This window comes from Salvia splendens, chromosome 16, assembly GCF_004379255.2.
Source record: "Salvia splendens isolate huo1 chromosome 16, SspV2, whole genome shotgun sequence".
Lineage (NCBI taxonomy): Eukaryota > Viridiplantae > Streptophyta > Magnoliopsida > Lamiales > Lamiaceae > Salvia > Salvia splendens.
In genome coordinates, this window is record NC_056047.1 from 5,067,288 (window position 1) to 5,083,955 (window position 16,668).

General features: G+C 38.7%; 4 protein-coding genes, 1 non-coding gene and 1 pseudogene across 5 annotated transcripts; 3 read left to right on the top strand and 3 right to left on the bottom strand.

Annotated features, from left to right (window-relative positions):
- Positions 1-1,848: 1,848 nt before the first annotated feature.
- LOC121771551 (E3 ubiquitin-protein ligase At3g02290-like) lies at positions 1,849-4,404 on the top strand. The gene is made up of 5 exons (XM_042168369.1): positions 1,849-1,996; positions 2,416-2,805; positions 3,066-3,498; positions 3,806-3,915; positions 4,124-4,404. The coding sequence occupies exons 2-5, from the start codon at positions 2,689-2,691 to the stop codon at positions 4,148-4,150; spliced, it is 687 nt and encodes a 228-aa protein (XP_042024303.1). The 5' UTR covers positions 1,849-1,996; positions 2,416-2,688; the 3' UTR covers positions 4,151-4,404.
- Positions 4,405-5,691: 1,287 nt separating this feature from the next.
- Positions 5,692-7,072, bottom strand: LOC121771552 (annotated as a pseudogene).
- A 145-nt stretch (positions 7,073-7,217) lies between these two features.
- Positions 7,218-9,231, bottom strand: LOC121771550 (uncharacterized protein YwbO-like). The gene is made up of 8 exons (XM_042168368.1): positions 9,045-9,231; positions 8,807-8,957; positions 8,612-8,731; positions 8,487-8,533; positions 8,279-8,404; positions 7,733-7,817; positions 7,593-7,649; positions 7,218-7,520 (listed from the first exon to the last, which is right to left on the bottom strand). Exons 1-8 carry the CDS (start codon positions 9,089-9,091, stop codon positions 7,446-7,448), a joined length of 708 nt encoding a protein of 235 aa, XP_042024302.1. The 5' UTR covers positions 9,092-9,231; the 3' UTR covers positions 7,218-7,445.
- Positions 9,232-9,608: 377 nt separating this feature from the next.
- LOC121769900 (ultraviolet-B receptor UVR8-like) lies at positions 9,609-13,592 on the top strand. Its single transcript, XM_042166678.1, has 8 exons — positions 9,609-10,143; positions 10,752-10,945; positions 11,361-11,408; positions 11,731-11,803; positions 12,051-12,222; positions 12,497-12,928; positions 13,015-13,206; positions 13,310-13,592. The coding sequence occupies exons 1-8, from the start codon at positions 9,888-9,890 to the stop codon at positions 13,350-13,352; spliced, it is 1,410 nt and encodes a 469-aa protein (XP_042022612.1). The 5' UTR covers positions 9,609-9,887; the 3' UTR covers positions 13,353-13,592.
- Positions 13,593-13,955: 363 nt separating this feature from the next.
- On the top strand, positions 13,956-14,029 carry TRNAI-AAU. The gene has a single exon. It is a non-coding gene; the product is annotated as a tRNA-Ile (tRNA).
- A 90-nt stretch (positions 14,030-14,119) lies between these two features.
- On the bottom strand, positions 14,120-15,328 carry LOC121771160 (MYB-like transcription factor EOBII). The gene is made up of 3 exons (XM_042167948.1): positions 15,064-15,328; positions 14,793-14,922; positions 14,120-14,645 (listed from the first exon to the last, which is right to left on the bottom strand). Exons 1-3 carry the CDS (start codon positions 15,188-15,190, stop codon positions 14,204-14,206), a joined length of 699 nt encoding a protein of 232 aa, XP_042023882.1. The 5' UTR covers positions 15,191-15,328; the 3' UTR covers positions 14,120-14,203.
- Between the last annotated feature and the right edge of the window lie 1,340 nt (positions 15,329-16,668).

A 16,668-nucleotide genomic window follows, 5' to 3' on the forward strand; every position in this document is an offset into this window, starting at 1 on the left:
CCCAAGAAATCGTGAGGGTCCACGAGCCCGTCGTAAGTCATCGACGGAGTTCGGTAGTTCTGCGGTAGGGGAGTTCGGGTGATGTCGTCCGAGAACGGAGTCTTCAGTGCTCCGTACACGGCGAATCCGATATCTCGTCGGTATGGAGGAGATTGAGTTCTCCTGTGATTCCGGTACCGAGGAAGATCAGGAATATGTCGGGGTTGAGGATTCTTCTTCCTGGAAGACACGGCACTACTGCGGTAGTGACTTTCATGTCTGGATGAGGAAGGAGAATCCTCCGTTTTCGTCTTCGGCTCTTGGCTCTTTTGCAGGAAGGCTAAGAACTCATCCTGCTTCTCAGCCAAGAACAGCTTGACAGCCTCATTCAGATCAGGCTGCTGGGAAGACTCAGTGGGACGATTTTTGGAGCGGCCTGTTCCTTCGCCATGAGAACTGGTGGTGGATTTATCCCTAGGCTGTTTTCCAGACCTATGGGATGGATTGGCTTCCTCCGGGTTCTCACGGGCAGGAATGCGGGTATTCTGCGATCTGGTATGCATTTTTTGGGTGGAAAAAATGGATCAAAAATTCGCTTTATCACAAATTTTGTTCTTCGTTTCCCACAGACGGCGCCAGTGATGATTCCGCGAATTATTGATGATGATAAATGCTCGTAAAAATAAATCACGACACAGAGAATTTAACGTGGTTCGATTTACTGAGGTAAATCTACGTCCACGGGGAGAAATGGGGGCAGGTTTGTATTGCTTGATCTGCCAAATACAGCTTACAACACAGACTTGCTATATGATTGTTTCTCTAGAGAGATTCTAACCTCTTCTATCAGATCTAAGTTCTATTTATATAATGAACTCAGATCATGGCTTGCGTCACCACCCTAAGTCGTGGATGTCGTGTAGGTTATGGCCTAAGATCGTGGGTGAAGCGTAGGTCATGGCCTACGATCGTGGCCTGAACTGACATCACGTGGTAGTGGGTGTGTTGGACATCCGGTATGGGTCCACTAACTCCTTGTTCGGTCGAATACCGAGACCGAACTGCTTTGGTTGCCGATCTGAGAGTAGAGCTTGATGCCGACCTGAGAGCAGAGCTTGATTGGTTGGCTTTTACCGAGCTGTAGGCTGAGGCCGAACTCTTTGGTAATGCCGAACTGAACTCTTGGGCTTTGGGCTGGCCGAGCTGTCACTGCTATTGGGCTTGTTTAGTACGTACCCCATCAGTAACCAATTATTCTAGAGATGGTATAGTTTAATCTATTAACAAATTAAAACTAAATGATATAATTAAAAATTAAATTGCATAATTCAGGTAAGAGTTATGTAAACATAATACAGAAGATCTAAATATATCATATCATATGATTTTGGTTGATCTAAAACTACGAACCATATGGATATATACGTGATATGTGATCACAGAAACCATATAAGTCCTGATTATTATATTTCAATTGGATTTCGACAAATCCGCACATTAGTTTGTCTATATATAAAAAGAATGAGTGTATACATTTTATGGTCACAATCTTTATATAAATTCTCAATTTAAGTATGGCTTTTACTTTTAAGTAATGTAAATGTAAATAATGGTAACAAAAATTGAGTTGTTTCAATCTCAATATAACGGCTGGAAATTCTTTGTGTGATTAAAATATTACCATACATGATAAAATAACAAAATCAATTCAATTTAGTTACAAAATATATGCAAATAATAACAATAATAATAACAGTAATATGTCTATAAACTGATTTCTTTAATTACAAAACTATTAAAATGAATTAATTCCTTATTCGTAAATAATTTCATTGCCCTCAATTTCCTCGTCGGCAATAAAAACAAATACAAAATCCAAAATTTTGTTGCCTTCTCTACTTAAATACGCAGATCAATATCAGTTCTCTACCAGAAAATATTTAGATAACATCCTTGTGTAATTGACCTCTGATTATTCGGCTCCTCTTCTCCAGAATTACCTACCCTCTTCATATTGGTTCGTATTTTATGTTTCTTGTTCTTTCTATTTTCCATTATATTTTGGTTTCGTTTCTTTCGTTTTTTGATCAACCAATTTAATATTTTGTGGGGTTTGGTATTTCCTTTGATTGCTGATGTGATCACAAATTTTGAGGTGATTATCCGTTTCTTGGTGTGAAGGAAGTGAAAAAACTCTAAAAAGATTGCACCTTTATCGTTTGCAATTTATTTTCTAAATTCTTGCTATATCTGTAGCCCTGTTTTCGATTGTTGATTTTTATGGTGGCGTCATAGAAGCTCTTTTTAATGATATGGAGTTTCTGATTTTTGAATTCTGACTTTTGTGTATTTGTAATCTTGTGTTGTTGGGAGAGTTGCTTCTTTTTCTCCAATATCCGATCATGCAATTTTATTTTAGTTCTTTGGCCTTGGCAGGTTGTTTGAGGTCTCCCCCTATAAGAAAAGGCAGTTTTTTACTTGTGGGGAGAGGCTGCTGGTTCGCAAAGCTAGCTCAACTTCTGCGAGCTCGGGGGCCTCTCTCTTAGTAATTGAGCTACATTTGGGTGGTGGACATTAATCTTTTGCTATCTCTGTGATAGATAACAGGGTTTGTTGAAGACATTGAGAAACAGGACAGGTAGATTTTGTGAAGGTGTAAAAGGGTGGAAGGGGGTTTATAGGGGTTGGAGTCGAGTATCGACAGTAGCCATGGGTGCTTCTTGTTGCTGCTTGAGGGATGAATTTGAGGATATTGCTAATCCAAACAGCCCAACATACAGGAATTGTGTATGCCTTGGTTCCTTCCTTCCGAGTTTCGTGCATATGGTATGTATGCTATGATGATACATTGTCTGTTTATGGATCAGTGTGTCTCTCAGAACTCAAATCTATAATCATATACTATTATTATGCATTATCTTACCTGTAGTTACATGAGTGTTTAGCACGTCGTTCTGCCTGCATCATGGTCATGTTTTGACAACAAATAGTTCACTGGATATTTAGCTTGCTTTTATGTCATGAATCTTTGCGAGTGATAAAAACATTCTGGTGCAAATCTGATTTACTAAATGTTGAATTTACAGTATGCATCTCTGTTTGATAGAGGGGAAGAAAATGCCTTATCCCCATCCACTCAGGGAGGATCATCATTACATCCTATTGTATCGCTAGATAATTCCCTAGCTGAGATGTACCGCGCTCCTCCAAGACCTCTTCCATACGATGTAGATCCAAGAAGCTTCCGCTTGCAGCAGCTTGCTAGGCTGGACTTAAAAAGAGAGAAAGGATCGAGTCATTCGCATGACGAAAGTGAACAATTGAGAACTAGCGGAGTAGATGATCAATCAGAACTCTTGAGTAACAAAAACAAATGGAACGAGTTTGCATGCCAAGAAGGATCAAAAGATTATGATTCAAGATTATCATTTAAGCTCTCAAACTCCAAAATGGCAACCGGATACGCTCATATTAATGCTTCTACAGAAGATGAAGATGTTTGCCCGACATGTCTTGAAGGTGGGTTAAATACATACTGCATTTTTTCATTATTCCTTCGCATTCGTAACAAACACTCACATTGCCCAAAATGTATTTGGGTGCAGGGGGAGAGGTTGCTTGATAGAGGGCTGAAGCTATTCCCTTCGCATGGCGAGCTTTGGGTGGTGCGAGGGATGAAAATCCTTTATCCTCCGCATCACCCTGAGCTCGCCATACGAAGGGAATAGCTTCAACCCACTATGAAGCAACCTCTCCCCTGCAATGCCCCCCTTTTATTTGTGCATTAGTTTTAATTTTATACACCTAATGCTTCCTTGTCTTGCAGAATATACTACAGAAAACCCAAAAATAATTACAGAATGTTCCCACCATTACCATCTTGGATGTATATATGAGTGGATGGAGAGAAGCGACAAGTGCCCTGTTTGCGGGAGGGTATGTAATATCTGTCGGTGTATATATTCCCTCAGAACTTTTGTTTTGTTACTCTTAACTAATAAAAATCTTTGTTGTTGTATTATCGTTCTAAAAATCGTTCAGGAAATAAAAACTTAGCTTTTAAATTTAGTAGTAGGATATGTTGATATGAAGTGGCATGATATAGTTCTGCTTATGGTCTAACATCACTTGGTTGGATTCCCAGGTGATGGCGTTCAATGAGACGACGTGATATATATATTCGTGAAGTTTTTGTTGTGGATGAACCAACACCAACAAGGAAAGGAATAACAAACGAGGTCAAGAAAATGCAGAATACACCTAGCTAGAATTGGTTGAATCTTTGTAAGCTGATTCAATTCAGCATAAACACCCATGGCTTATAATAATTTTGGAGCCTCCAAATTACTTCCTCTTCTGTAATTGTATAGTGCACAGCCCTTTTATCTATTGTTTTCATGAAGAAAGTCTAAATCCTTTATAAAATTAATTGGTGTGAAGAAGTTTATGCACATAACAATCAATTTATTTTATTTCTGTTGCATGGATAGAACTGATAAGTGATAACAATCATAACATCAGAATTCAGACATACATCACAATTTGTTCCATAATGTAACTATTTTCTTGAAAGCTATGCAGGCTTGATTTTGTTGCTCGATTTTAAGCGCTTTGTTACCCTTTTGAAGTGTTCCAACAGGGCTGTGCTGTCCGGTAGATTTTCTTTGATTACAGGTTCTTGTTTGAAATCCAGAGTCCATCAATGCAGCCTAGGAAGAGTTTCAGGTAGCAAAACCGGTACCCCACTTATGTGTTCCATGCATCCGAAAGGGTAGGGCGAGTCAGCCGAAAAACAGGTCCACTGTATTAATAGTGTTTCCCCCGAAGAATTTCTTATCTCCTAGGGCCTCCTCTTCAAGGATTTTCAGAGTTTCCAGTACTTGTGCTGCTGTCTTGTGTGTGTCTTGAGTTCTTTTTGTGTTTTAGGTTCTGACTGTGATTACAGGTGAAAAGAAGCATAAATTTTACATTTTGCTGCCCGAAATCGATCCAAAATCGAGCCATGGCTCGCTCGTAAGGATCTTCTGGCAGTAAGGGTGTCCTATCAGGCCATGTGTCTTCAATATACTGTAAGATCACAGCCGACTCTACGATGGGCTTTCCTTTGTGAACAAGCACCGGAACCTTCTTGTAAATCGGATTGTACTCCAAGATGGCTGTGCTCTTGTTGGAGAGATCTTCTTCGATGTATTCGTATTCCACACCTTTCAGCTTGAGTGCCCATATCACTCTCTAATCACATAAGGGCTTGCCCACATGCCATGTAGCCTTACTTCCATTGATGGAGGAGGTAAGCAAATTATGAACTCTATAGTTAGCTAACATATGACTTTTATATTCCCACATATATTTGTTTTCTTGTAAATTTTTTTAAAACCATCTATAACTTTATACAAGTTTTATTCCTTTCCAAGAAACTGCCAAAGGGAGTACAAGTCAAACAAATTGGGTTTGTTCCTCAATTCCACTGTGATGTGTTCAAATTAGACTTCTTGTGCCTGATGGCGACGTTGCCAGACTGGAAAAGAATCATTTTTGAGAATGTTTGTCTGTGATTTTCTATTAAATATTCCTTTTATCTTCTGAGTTAGTTTTTTATACAATGTTTTTATCTTTAATGCATAACCGATGTTTACTAATTACTATCCTGCAACTATGAGTTTTATATACTTCCGAATCATTAAGATATAATTTGGTAGCAACATTTGTTGATATGGAGTATGTGTAGTGTTGTTTTTTTAATCTAATTAGAGGATGTGGAGAAGACAATCAGAATTCAGACATGGATCTAGATTCAATCATCAAGTAACTTGAACTGTTATTGCAGAATGCTAGATTCCTATCAAGATTCATATCTGTTCTTGATCGACAGAAGATGCTTCCTCAAATTTACGAGCTCCGGAAACTGTGCCTCTGTGTCAGGAAGATTCTCCTTAATCCCGGGCTCTTCCTTGAAATCCTGCATCCACCGGTGCAGCCTCGGAAGAGTTGTGGGCCCCAGCACCTCCACGCCCACAACTCGTTCCACTTGCTTGAACGAGGTAATCCAACCGTAAAACAAGTCCACCAAACTAAGCGTGTTCCCACCGAAGAACTTCTTACCTCCCAACGCCTTGTCTTGAATGATCTTGAATATTTCCAACAGGTCTTCCGCTGCCTTCTCTTTGCCTTCCTCCGAGCATTCAAGGAAGCTTTGAAATGCGTAGCCCTGCGCACACGATCACGAGATACACCAAATATTAGTTCACTCCAAAACAAGAACAACGAGGAGATTGCCTAATAACAAGGTCTCACTCGATTTAATTACCTTTTGATCTCTCCATAGGCGATCCAGAAACGAGCCATGGCTCGCTCGTAGGGATCTTTAGGGAGTAAGGGTCGACATAGTCCTAGTCGAGACCATGTTTCCTCGATGTATTCGAGGATCAAGGTCGACTCCGCGACAGGCTTCCCGTCGTGGATGAGAACTGGGACCTTTTTGTAGACGGGATTGTAGCGGAGAAGGGCATGACTCTTGTTGGAGAGATCTTCTTCGACATAGTCCTAGTCGAGACCTTTGAGTTTGAGTGCCCATATCACTCTTGGAACAAACTGGCTTGCCTCGGTCCCGTACAACCTCAGTTTGCTTGCCTCTTCCTCCATTGATGATGTAAGAAACCAAAACTATGAATTTATAGATTCTTTATTGTTCCAGTTAAAGATGTAGATTACTATTCCTTGATATATTTCACTATCAAGTTTTAATCATGAATGTCGATGGTATTGATGATTGCAACTAACATCTGATCTAACACACGACGCGGGTTTCCTCTTCACCACACATTTCGACTGTTCATAGTCACACATTCGGAAAATTTTAATTTATGACTTTGGTTTATTTTTGATATAAACCAACCACTTAGCCAATTCTAAATGGCTTGACATGATAAGATAAATTAAGAGATTGTGTATACTTTATAACTATGTTTTGAATTGATTCTTGACAAAAATGCAAAATTGAGAGCACACGAAATGGACAATAATTTTTATGAGGGTATTTTTGAAATTTTTTTATTATGAATACGAGGATAATTAAATAAGAGGTGATAAGGATGCTTAGGGTGCACATGCGAGCCTAATTAATGAAATACTTATTTGAATAATTTGATTTTTCTAACAATTATGTTTTATCACCCGACCAGGTGTATCCTAACAAAGTATTCTCGTTGAATATAAACACTGTTTCAATGAAATATGAATACCACAACCAAATTATTTGTCCATTGTATTTTAAAAGATCAACTCATATAGTAGCTTCAATTATAATTTACAGCAATGAAAACCTCATAAGTTGGCAGCACAATACTTTAATAAATTCAACACAACACCAAGGCTAAGTTTAAGATCACCTCAAACACATAATAATGAGGCTTGACACAGACGCACAATCAAAGAGACTATTGTCCCTCACTCGGTTCAGGCACCAGTCATGCAGCCGCTTGAAAAGCTCGTACGAAGGTCTCAGGTGGCTGACCTCCGTTCAGCTGGGTCTTCCCGTTTATCTGCAATAGTCGGTACCAAGCTCTTAGTTACCAATTCCCTCATGTTTTCACAGAGTTTTAAGCAGGGCCTACCGTGTAATGAGGGACTCCATTGATTTGTGATGTGTAGCGTTTGAGGTACTCGTTAACCTTACAACAAAAAGAACAAGCGTGAATTGGTGATACGAGCGAGACAAGGAAGCAATGGGAATTGTTTCTTGTTGGAACTATACCTCCTTGAGTCCATTGTTGGGATCTTGTAGAAACTCGGCTGCTCCTTCTACTCCAACCTTTTTGGCACACTCCACGAGAAATTCCCTTCGGATACAAAAGAGGGGCAATGTCACGAGCATTCAAGCAATACACACCAAATGTTTGATGCCATAAGGCACAAATAGATCAGCATTTTCATCGTGTGGAAGAATGAATAATACTACGATTACTAGCAAATAACAACAGCAAATAACCCCCAACAAAATAACAAAAGAAACCAACTCCAGCCAAGAATGATATTGTCATAACTCATAAATCCACCATTAACATCCCCAACACGAAATATACGTATTCGATTTAGGAGTGATAACAACACTTCCAAAGAGAAAACAAAAAAGATGGACTTCCATAGTAAGAAAGGGGACACACACCTATTCTTGCCAACACTCTGAAAAAGACAAAACATAAAAGCTTGAAAAATGATTTGGTTCACACAATCACACTGAGTTATGAAGAAAACCAACGCTAGAGAGTTAAACCGAGCTGAAATAAAAAGGATTACTAACCTATCACCTATATACTTCCCCTGAGTGAAGTAGCCATTGTCAAGCTCTTCAACAAGTTGATGCTGCTTGTCTGACCCCTGTGTCCCCGCAAACCATATCAACCTATGGCTATCCAATGTGTTCCCTCTACACATCCAAGCAAATAAAAAAATCAACAAATAAAAACCTTCTTTTTTCCCATAAACGAAGTTATAAATCGACGACATACGTGAGCCCTGATGTGTCATAATTATCCATTCCCAAGCCCTTAAAAATCTACACAAACCAACACAAATCAGCACCAAAAACAAACAAAAAAGCAAAGGATTACTTCAAGAATCATAAAACTAGAACCTCAGCCATTCGAGATTCCATCTGTATAGAGCGAGGCCCAAATCGATTCAGGTAATAGTCCTTCTTAACAACGCCTTCTTTAGGCGCATGAGGATTAAGCATATAGGGATGCCATTGGATCTGTAATCCAAACAAAATTCAAGAATGCTAACAAAAGCGAATAAGGCCAAAATTAAACGAACATGATTAGGTGACCTCGAAATCGAATTGATCACTTGATGAAGCTATTGCCTTGTCCAAATTCTTTTTCCCCACGTAGCACCAGGGGCAGACAGTGTCAGCAACGACGTCGATCTTAATGAGTTTCTTTGCTCCGCTGCTACTCATCGCGGCTATCTTGATTGATCTACAAGAAGAAATCAAGATACAAATTCAGACAGCCGAAAATCTAGATTAAGGTTGAGAATCAGACAGAGAGAATAAGCAGGCAAACCTGGAAATCCGAAGAAGCTGAGGGTTATTGGAACAGTGGAGAAGCATACAAGATTTGTGGAATGATGGGAATCGAAATATGCGTATTTATCACGTTTGACTTGTGGAAATTCTCCGCGAGAAAATGTTCGATTAGTTTCAATTCTAAATTATTGACTGAGCAATTTCAAAGCTACACACAAGGCAAATTGATTATAATATTTTCTGTCATTTGAGATATACAAATATTGATCTTTACAAGTGTCGGCATTGCAGGCTTGGCCACGATTAATGCCGTTACAGTTTTATGACACGTTTTTTTAATGATAGTTGACTAAGAGAATTATTACTCCGTATATTGTAATGTATATATGACTACCCTATAATTTTAGGTGAAATGAGAAGGGAGGTGAAAACCAATGAAAATATATGTTAGTACTAGTTTATTTGATAGTTGAGTGAGGGAGAGTTTAAAAAATAATTTAAATTAATTAATTTATCAAAATAATTAATATAGAGAGATTGTTTTATCAATATATAGACATTTTGAAAATCGAATTTAATAACTTATTGGATACTACAACAATTCTCGCGTCAAAGAAAAAATCAGTTGGAGCGGGCAGGTCGGGCAGGAATCTGAAATCACGTACGGGCAGTCCGCCCCATTCTTTCGCCAACTTCTTCGGAAATCCGATAAACCATATTTTCCCTCGAAAATCAACCCCAATTCTTTCCAACGTAATTACATTAATCATTTCTGTCACTAAATCCATTCGGTACGCGGGAATTTCTGATCACTGCTTGAAATTCCTCCGACTATCTTCCCGCGACTGCGATTGGCAATCCCCAATTTTGATTAGACCAAATGGAGATCGACGAGATATTGGGGGAATCGAAGCTGGCCAAGATTCCCACCAAGAGTGTGATATACGTTTGGGGTTACAATCAGTCTGGACAAACTGGCCGGTCGGGCAAAGAAGGGAATTTGCGGATTCCAAGGCAGCTGCCGATGGACCTCTTCGGCTGCCCGGCCGCCGGCGGAAACTCGCGGTGGCTCGATATTGCTTGCGGCCGCGAGCATACCGCCAGCATCGCATCCAACGGCTCGCTTTTCACGTGGGGTAGTGTTGCCTTTGTTTCTCTATTTGTTTAATCTCAATGCTTTCCTAATTTTGGATTGGATGATTCTCTTTGCACTTTGATTATGTTAATTTGTGGCTGCAGTAACTTGTCTTGTTTCAATGAAGAAGAAGATTGCTTGATGTTGTTTTCTATTCAATGAAAATTGAATCTTTGAAAGAGCTGAAATTTGGGACATTGTGGAATAGGGTTAATTCCTATTTGCACACTTGCAATTGTGTTCCTTCTGAGTCCTGTATGTGTATACTGTAAATTTTTTGTCTTGGATGGAATAATCTAGATAAAATGGATACTTTGTATTTTGTTTGTCGTAGAAGTTTCGTTCTAGTTGGAATTTGGTTAATGGGCATATACAGATAGCCTCAATATGCATCCACCATCCATGTTGGTGTATGTAAATAACGGATTTTGCTAGAATTCTGACTAAGATTATACCAGTTCCTGATTAATTGGAGCTATCATTTTTCTTGGCTGTGCCTGTTTCATGATCTTGTCTGTATCGGTATGAAGTTCTGTCTGGTGCACTGTACTAGTGCTTTTATGCGGCAAACTGGAAAGTTCTTAGCATGTTTATGTCATCTGTCGACAGGGGCAAATGAATATGGGCAGCTTGGAGATGGAACTGAAAGGGGGAGGAAATACCCGAAGAAAGTGAAGCATTTGCAGTCTGAATTTGCAATCTCTGTATCCTGTGGGGCACATTGCACTGCTGCCATTGCTGAACCGCGTGAAAATGATGGTTCTATGTCAACAAGGAGACTGTGGGTCTGGGGGCAGAATCAGGTATAATGGGTGACTTGGTTAATATTACAACTTCTTTGCTCAGCAGTTTGGCTCGATGTTCTTAAAGGAGGCTCTTAATAATTTTTGTTAGGTCCCCCTTGTAGCTTGTACTATTTTTTTAGCATGGTATAATCTGATGTCACTCACATCTGGTATACTATAGAGTAGAAGTTACATCAGTATAGTAAAGCTTACTTCAGGAAAGTATATACACTTTATGCTCATTTGTTTTTTATTAGAAAGTAAATTCTTATTTGTGGCGCATAGGCTGATAAGATCTACTATGTATTTAAGTTGCATTGCAGTTTTAGATTTTGTGTACGTATGAGAAGCTTCTTCTAATAAATCACTTTTTGAAGATTATACTTCTTTGGGCTTCGTGACTAAGTAAATTTTCTTGTTTTTTCCTTCACAGGGTTCTAATTCTCCACGTCTATTTTGGGGAGCCTTCACACCAGACACAGTACGCAACTCTGTCCAAAATAATCATAAATACTCTCCCTTTTTAAATGCTTATGTTAATTCTAAATAATTCTTCCATTGCACATTTGCATGACATGTGCTCACTTCATTTGGTTTACATCTTGGCATTTTGCCTCTAGATATTTTCCTCAACAAGGTTTTTAGTAGGGTCTCTGAGATCTAATCATGTACCACATTCACAAGCTTTAAACTATGTATAGAATGTGGCAATTCAAGCTTTATTTTCCTTGTATACATTCAGATTTTTTTTCTATATGTCCTTGTAGAATAAATTCAACTATATCTTTTCTTCCTTGTTCCAGGTTGTTCGCCAAGTTTCTTGTGGAGCTGTTCATGTGGTTGCTCTGTCAGAAGATGGCATGCTACAAGCATGGGGTAATGTCAGCCTAAATTCAATACCTTATATTAGCATGATAAGATAATCCTTTTTTTTTCTTTATTCATTTTCATTGTACTTGTTTGTTCTGATACTAGATTGCAATTTGGATTAACTTCTTGATTCGATCTGTGTTTCAATTTTTTTTATTACATCGTAGCCTAAATGAACTGTGACATTGAAACTACTAAAAATGGTTGTTTAACATTTATTAATCAGAATTCTATCACTGATCTGGTAAATCAGGCTATAATGAATATGGTCAGCTCGGCAGAGGTATTACCAGTGAAGGACTTCAGGGGGCTCGTCTAATTAAAGGCTATGCTAGGTTCCTTGATGAAGCCCCCGAGCTTGTAAAGATTATCCAGGTTTCATGTGGAGAGTACCACACTGCAGCTATATCGGACACTGGCGAGGTGTAAGTGTTCAAGGGTTCTATTAGACTCTTAGGAATAAGAGTTTAGGATGGAAAATTTTATCGAACATTTTGTTGTGCAATTGTCACAGACAGAGTTCAGATAGTTCCATTTTTTATTTCTGAGTTCTCACACTGAAACATCATTTTGTTCCATTGGTCCAGAGTTGTGGACATTACATGTGGTTGAAGATCCTGACACCTATTTAATTTCATTTCATTTTTTTGGGGTTTTCACTTATAGCCTAGTTCTCACCCGTTTCACAATTACATACAGCTACACTTGGGGACTTGGGAGCATGGGCCAACTCGGGCACTGTTCACTTCAGTGTGGTGATAAGGAACTGTTGCCTCGACGTGTAGTTGCTCTTGATGGGATTGTTATCAAGGATGTCGCCTGTGGAGGCGTGCACACATGTGCATTGACTGACAAAGGGGCTTTGTATGCTTGGGGTGGAGGTCAGGCCGGTCAGTTGGGCATTGGACCTCTTGCCGGATTGTTTTCTTGCAAGCCTAATGGATCCGACATGATGCTCCGCAACTTGCCCGTCTTGTTGATCCCATTCGGTGTTCGACTCGTCTGTTGTGGTCATTCCCACACACTCATTTGCAACAACGAAGGGAGAATATATGGATGGGGTTACAATAACTATGGACAGGCCGCTAACGAGAAGTCTACTTACGCATGGTACCCTTCTCCTGTTGACTGGTACGGTGTAAGCTTTTAGGATAAAAGTCTTCAATTTTAAGAATTAATCGCATGGACAAATGCTGAGCGAAGCTTCTTTCACGTAGGTGTGTTGGGGAGGTTAGGAAGTTAGCCGCCGGAGTTGGCCACTCAGCAGTACTCACCGATGCATTTTCTTTGAAGGAGCTGTGTGAGTTTGCACTTGCGAACAATGTAAATCAATCGAACGCATCAGTGATTGAGGATGTTGCCTCGAGAACTGGTTCGGATGCTCTAGCCCGCTTGTGTGAAAGACTGAGGTAATAAAAAAAAAAGTCTGTTTATTTTTGCAAAACTACTTAAAAATGCATTAGAAAATCCTCTACATTTTATGGTTAAAAATTCATCCAAAAAATTTTGCAGGGAGCATTTTCCGAATGATGGAGTTTGCCACAATGAGATATAATATTGTGACAGCATAGTTAGTGAATTGTGGGTGCAGCAATTCTATTTTTAGTTGTAGGTTTTAAAGTATGTTTGGTAAGTAAAGACTAGGAAACACTGGTACTTATATTGTTGTCTGTAAATGTTGTAACAAGCATCAGCTTGACATTCTTGCTGGGTGAATACTCTTCAACTGTATTACTATGATTTATCATTTGCCTTACTTTTATCTAATAAATGTACACTTGGATTAATTAAAATATTTTGAGGATGTATTTCTAAATTTTCAAGGCTGCACTTGTGATTGTTTTCGTCTTATCAAGAAACCTTCGTGGCTCTTTAATTTACTCTTCAATCTGATGTTCCATTTCGTAATTGTTGAACCTATCATAAACTCATTTCGCATATTTTATTATGAACCATATATTATACTATAAAAATTGGATTCATAATTTACAAAACTTTTCTAATACTACTCCTTACTACTAGTCACTGTAGTACTTATATTTCTTACAACTCGTGGTGAGTTAAAATGGTTCAGTTATCCATGGATGAATCGGGAGTTGGTATATGCTACTACAAGAATAGCTATATATTGAACTGGGAACAACTTCTATTTTTCAAAGGCCCATTAGCTCAGTTGGTTAGAGCGTGGTGCTAATAACGCCAAGGTCGCAGGTTCGAGACCTGCATGGGCCAATTGCAGTCTTTTTTGATGTTTTGTTGAGTAATGAGAGTGAATAATCTCGATTCTGATTAATATACAAGTACATAATTTCGAATCCTGTTATTGAGTTGAGTATCAATCCCACAACCAAACTAGTCCACTAAACAAGAAATAGCAAAATTACAATATCACCATTTGATTCTATCTCAAAATATGTATCCTCCTCCACTGATATAATCCATAGCATCGCCTCCGCCACCGCCGCCGCCGCGCGAATAGCCACCAGCCTGATTATGAATGGCCGTCTTACTGCATCCACTCTGCTCATCCATATCCCATAATCCACCAACATTCAAGCAGTTGTCAAAATCAGACCAACTCCACCTGCTATTATTGTTATTATCATGAGCCGTTCCCGACATTAATCCATCACTCTCCATCACTCTCTCTTTCTTCCCTTCTCTCATCTCGCTTGCTTCCTCATTACCAATCTTATCATCAATTCTTGCTTCCTTTTTGCATTTCCCATTCATCTCATCACGCCATGACAACGACGACGACGACTTCCTCTTCTTGAAATGCGTCCTCCAGTAGTTCTTTATCTCGTTGTCCGTCCTCCCCGGCAAATACCTTGCTATAGTTGACCATCTACACAAATTTAACAACTCAATACACACTCTGTTACAAACCAAACAAAAGAACTCGTCCCAATTAATACTACTACTATCTTATCAAGAGATAGTCTATTTATTTCGTCTATAAACTCCACATCAGTTGAGAAAGAAAGATGCATACTTATTTCCCCAAAGGGCATGGAGTTCAATGATGATCCCTTCCTCTTGTGGAGTAATATGGCCCTTCTTAAGCCCAGGCCTCAAATAATTAACCCATCTCAGCCTGCAGCTCTTCCCACTCCTGTTCAAACCTGACACCAAAATAAAAATAAAAATTCAATGCAATGAAACGCAGCTCAGCTGGTATTATTCATACTCTTTAAAAGAAAAAGTAAAAACAAAATTTTCAAAAACTCAAAAACACACACACACGTGTGTCTGTGTGTAAGTACCTGCACACTTAGAGACACAGCTCCATCTCCCCTCTCCATAGCTGCTAACATACTCCACAAGCAGCTTATCCTCTTCAGGCGTCCACGGCCCTTTCCTCCATCCTTGCTCTGCTACTGCAAATCCCATTATTTTCAACCTCCAACTCTTGTATTGTATTGTATTGTCACCAATTCTTGAGACAGACAACCTAATCACAATCCTCTCACATATATATATTAATGCGAGTTGTCGCCTTCGCTGATCATCTCAACATAGCACCACGGATTAAAGAAATCAAGACCAACGTCTTTAGTCATCAAGGATATTTTGTTCTTTGCTTGGAGATATGTATTTTTTTTAAAGTGATCCTTACATAGCCCGCCATGTGTTGAACAGCAAGGATGGGTTGTGCTGACCAGTGAAGTTTCAGCAAGTGTTGATTCCAAAAACACGGTTTTAGTACGATGAAGGACGACCCCAATTATTATTAAAATCGTGCTTCTTCTTTTTACACCTTTATTTGTTTTGATTTATTTGTATCCTGTCTTTCCGCTCTTAAAAATGAGATATGACCCAAATATGGATTTTTCACAAACATAAAACTTGATTGCAACAATTGATTTTTTTGAGAAAATCAAATCATATGTGGCCTTAACCTATTATGCATTACCGTATCTAATCTAATCTAATCTAATCGAAGAAGATAAAGAAATTCGATGAAGGCAACAAACTAATATTGTTTACGAAAAAAAATCATCTAAGACCATGAAAAAAAAATATTTGGGATTGAGGTTTAGCCTAATATTTGAAATGACATCGTTGTTTTTCCTGTCCGATTAGTACATCTAGACTATCCGGCAAGATGCATATGATTCGATTTCACCGAAGTAATCAATTTGTGGGAAATCCCAAAAACACAGCCAAAGCTCATAAGTTTGAAGCTGTGGAAAATTTTAGTATTCGACTATAGAGTGAAATTAGACACAATAATTCAAAATTGTTTAATTTTATCCACGAACTTACATTTTTTGTAATTTTCTCCAGATTCCACCATTAATACGCCAATTCAAAATAATGTAACAACGACGTAGTTTCTTAAATCAGCGTGTCTGGTCCGAAAACGATATAAGAATCAATTGTTAAACAATGGGTTATCTTGAAAAAGAGTTCATTAATATCGTTCTGACCTTAAAAAATATTAGTAACTTAGCAGTTAGTTCAACATAATTAACACGTAGCTTTGAATTTAGAAGTAACGGCGAATTTGGTTAGCACTTAATTTCAATATTATATAGTAATAAAATTTGTGGATTCTAGGGTAATTATTCCAAAAAGAGATAGGAATTATTAGATTCAGATTGCAACGTGCATTGAGCCGTAAACTATATAGTGGGTTGTAGTTGTGTGTTTTTTTGTCTAGGAAAATGGCTTATTATCCAATCAAAACGAAACACATGTTGTTGGTCGTATCTTTAGATTTTATGTTGGTGATCATATTGGGTCGAAAACGACGTCGTAACCTTTTGAGATTGAGAAGGTTCTTGATGCCAAAACCAGTAAATGGGGTGATTAAAATATGGAAAGGCGACGAGAACAAATGAGTCACTTCATGGACGCGTGGACTT

Coding starts and splice junctions, on each gene's coding strand:
- LOC121771160 (XM_042167948.1), bottom strand. CDS start 15,190: ATGGGATTTGCAGTAGCAGAGCAAGGATGGAGGAAAGGGCCGTGGACG. Junction 14,923..15,063: donor CTGTGTCTCTAAGTGTGCAG/GTACTTACACAC, acceptor TTTTGGTGTCAG/GTTTGAACAGGAGTGGGAAG. Junction 14,646..14,792: donor CATGCCCTTTGGGGAAATAA/GTATGCATCTTT, acceptor AAATTTGTGTAG/ATGGTCAACTATAGCAAGGT.
- LOC121769900 (XM_042166678.1), top strand. CDS start 9,888: ATGGAGATCGACGAGATATTGGGGGAATCGAAGCTGGCCAAGATTCCC. Junction 11,409..11,730: donor GAGCCTTCACACCAGACACA/GTACGCAACTCT, acceptor TCCTTGTTCCAG/GTTGTTCGCCAAGTTTCTTG. Junction 13,207..13,309: donor CGCTTGTGTGAAAGACTGAG/GTAATAAAAAAA, acceptor AAAATTTTGCAG/GGAGCATTTTCCGAATGATG.
- LOC121771551 (XM_042168369.1), top strand. CDS start 2,689: ATGGGTGCTTCTTGTTGCTGCTTGAGGGATGAATTTGAGGATATTGCT. Junction 2,806..3,065: donor TTCCGAGTTTCGTGCATATG/GTATGTATGCTA, acceptor TTGAATTTACAG/TATGCATCTCTGTTTGATAG. Junction 3,499..3,805: donor TTGCCCGACATGTCTTGAAG/GTGGGTTAAATA, acceptor CTTGTCTTGCAG/AATATACTACAGAAAACCCA.
- LOC121771550 (XM_042168368.1), bottom strand. CDS start 9,091: ATGCTTCTCCACTGTTCCAATAACCCTCAGCTTCTTCGGATTTCCAG. Junction 8,405..8,486: donor TATGACACATCAGGGCTCAC/GTATGTCGTCGA, acceptor TTGGATGTGTAG/AGGGAACACATTGGATAGCC. Junction 7,818..8,278: donor GGGAAGTATATAGGTGATAG/GTTAGTAATCCT, acceptor TTGTATCCGAAG/GGAATTTCTCGTGGAGTGTG.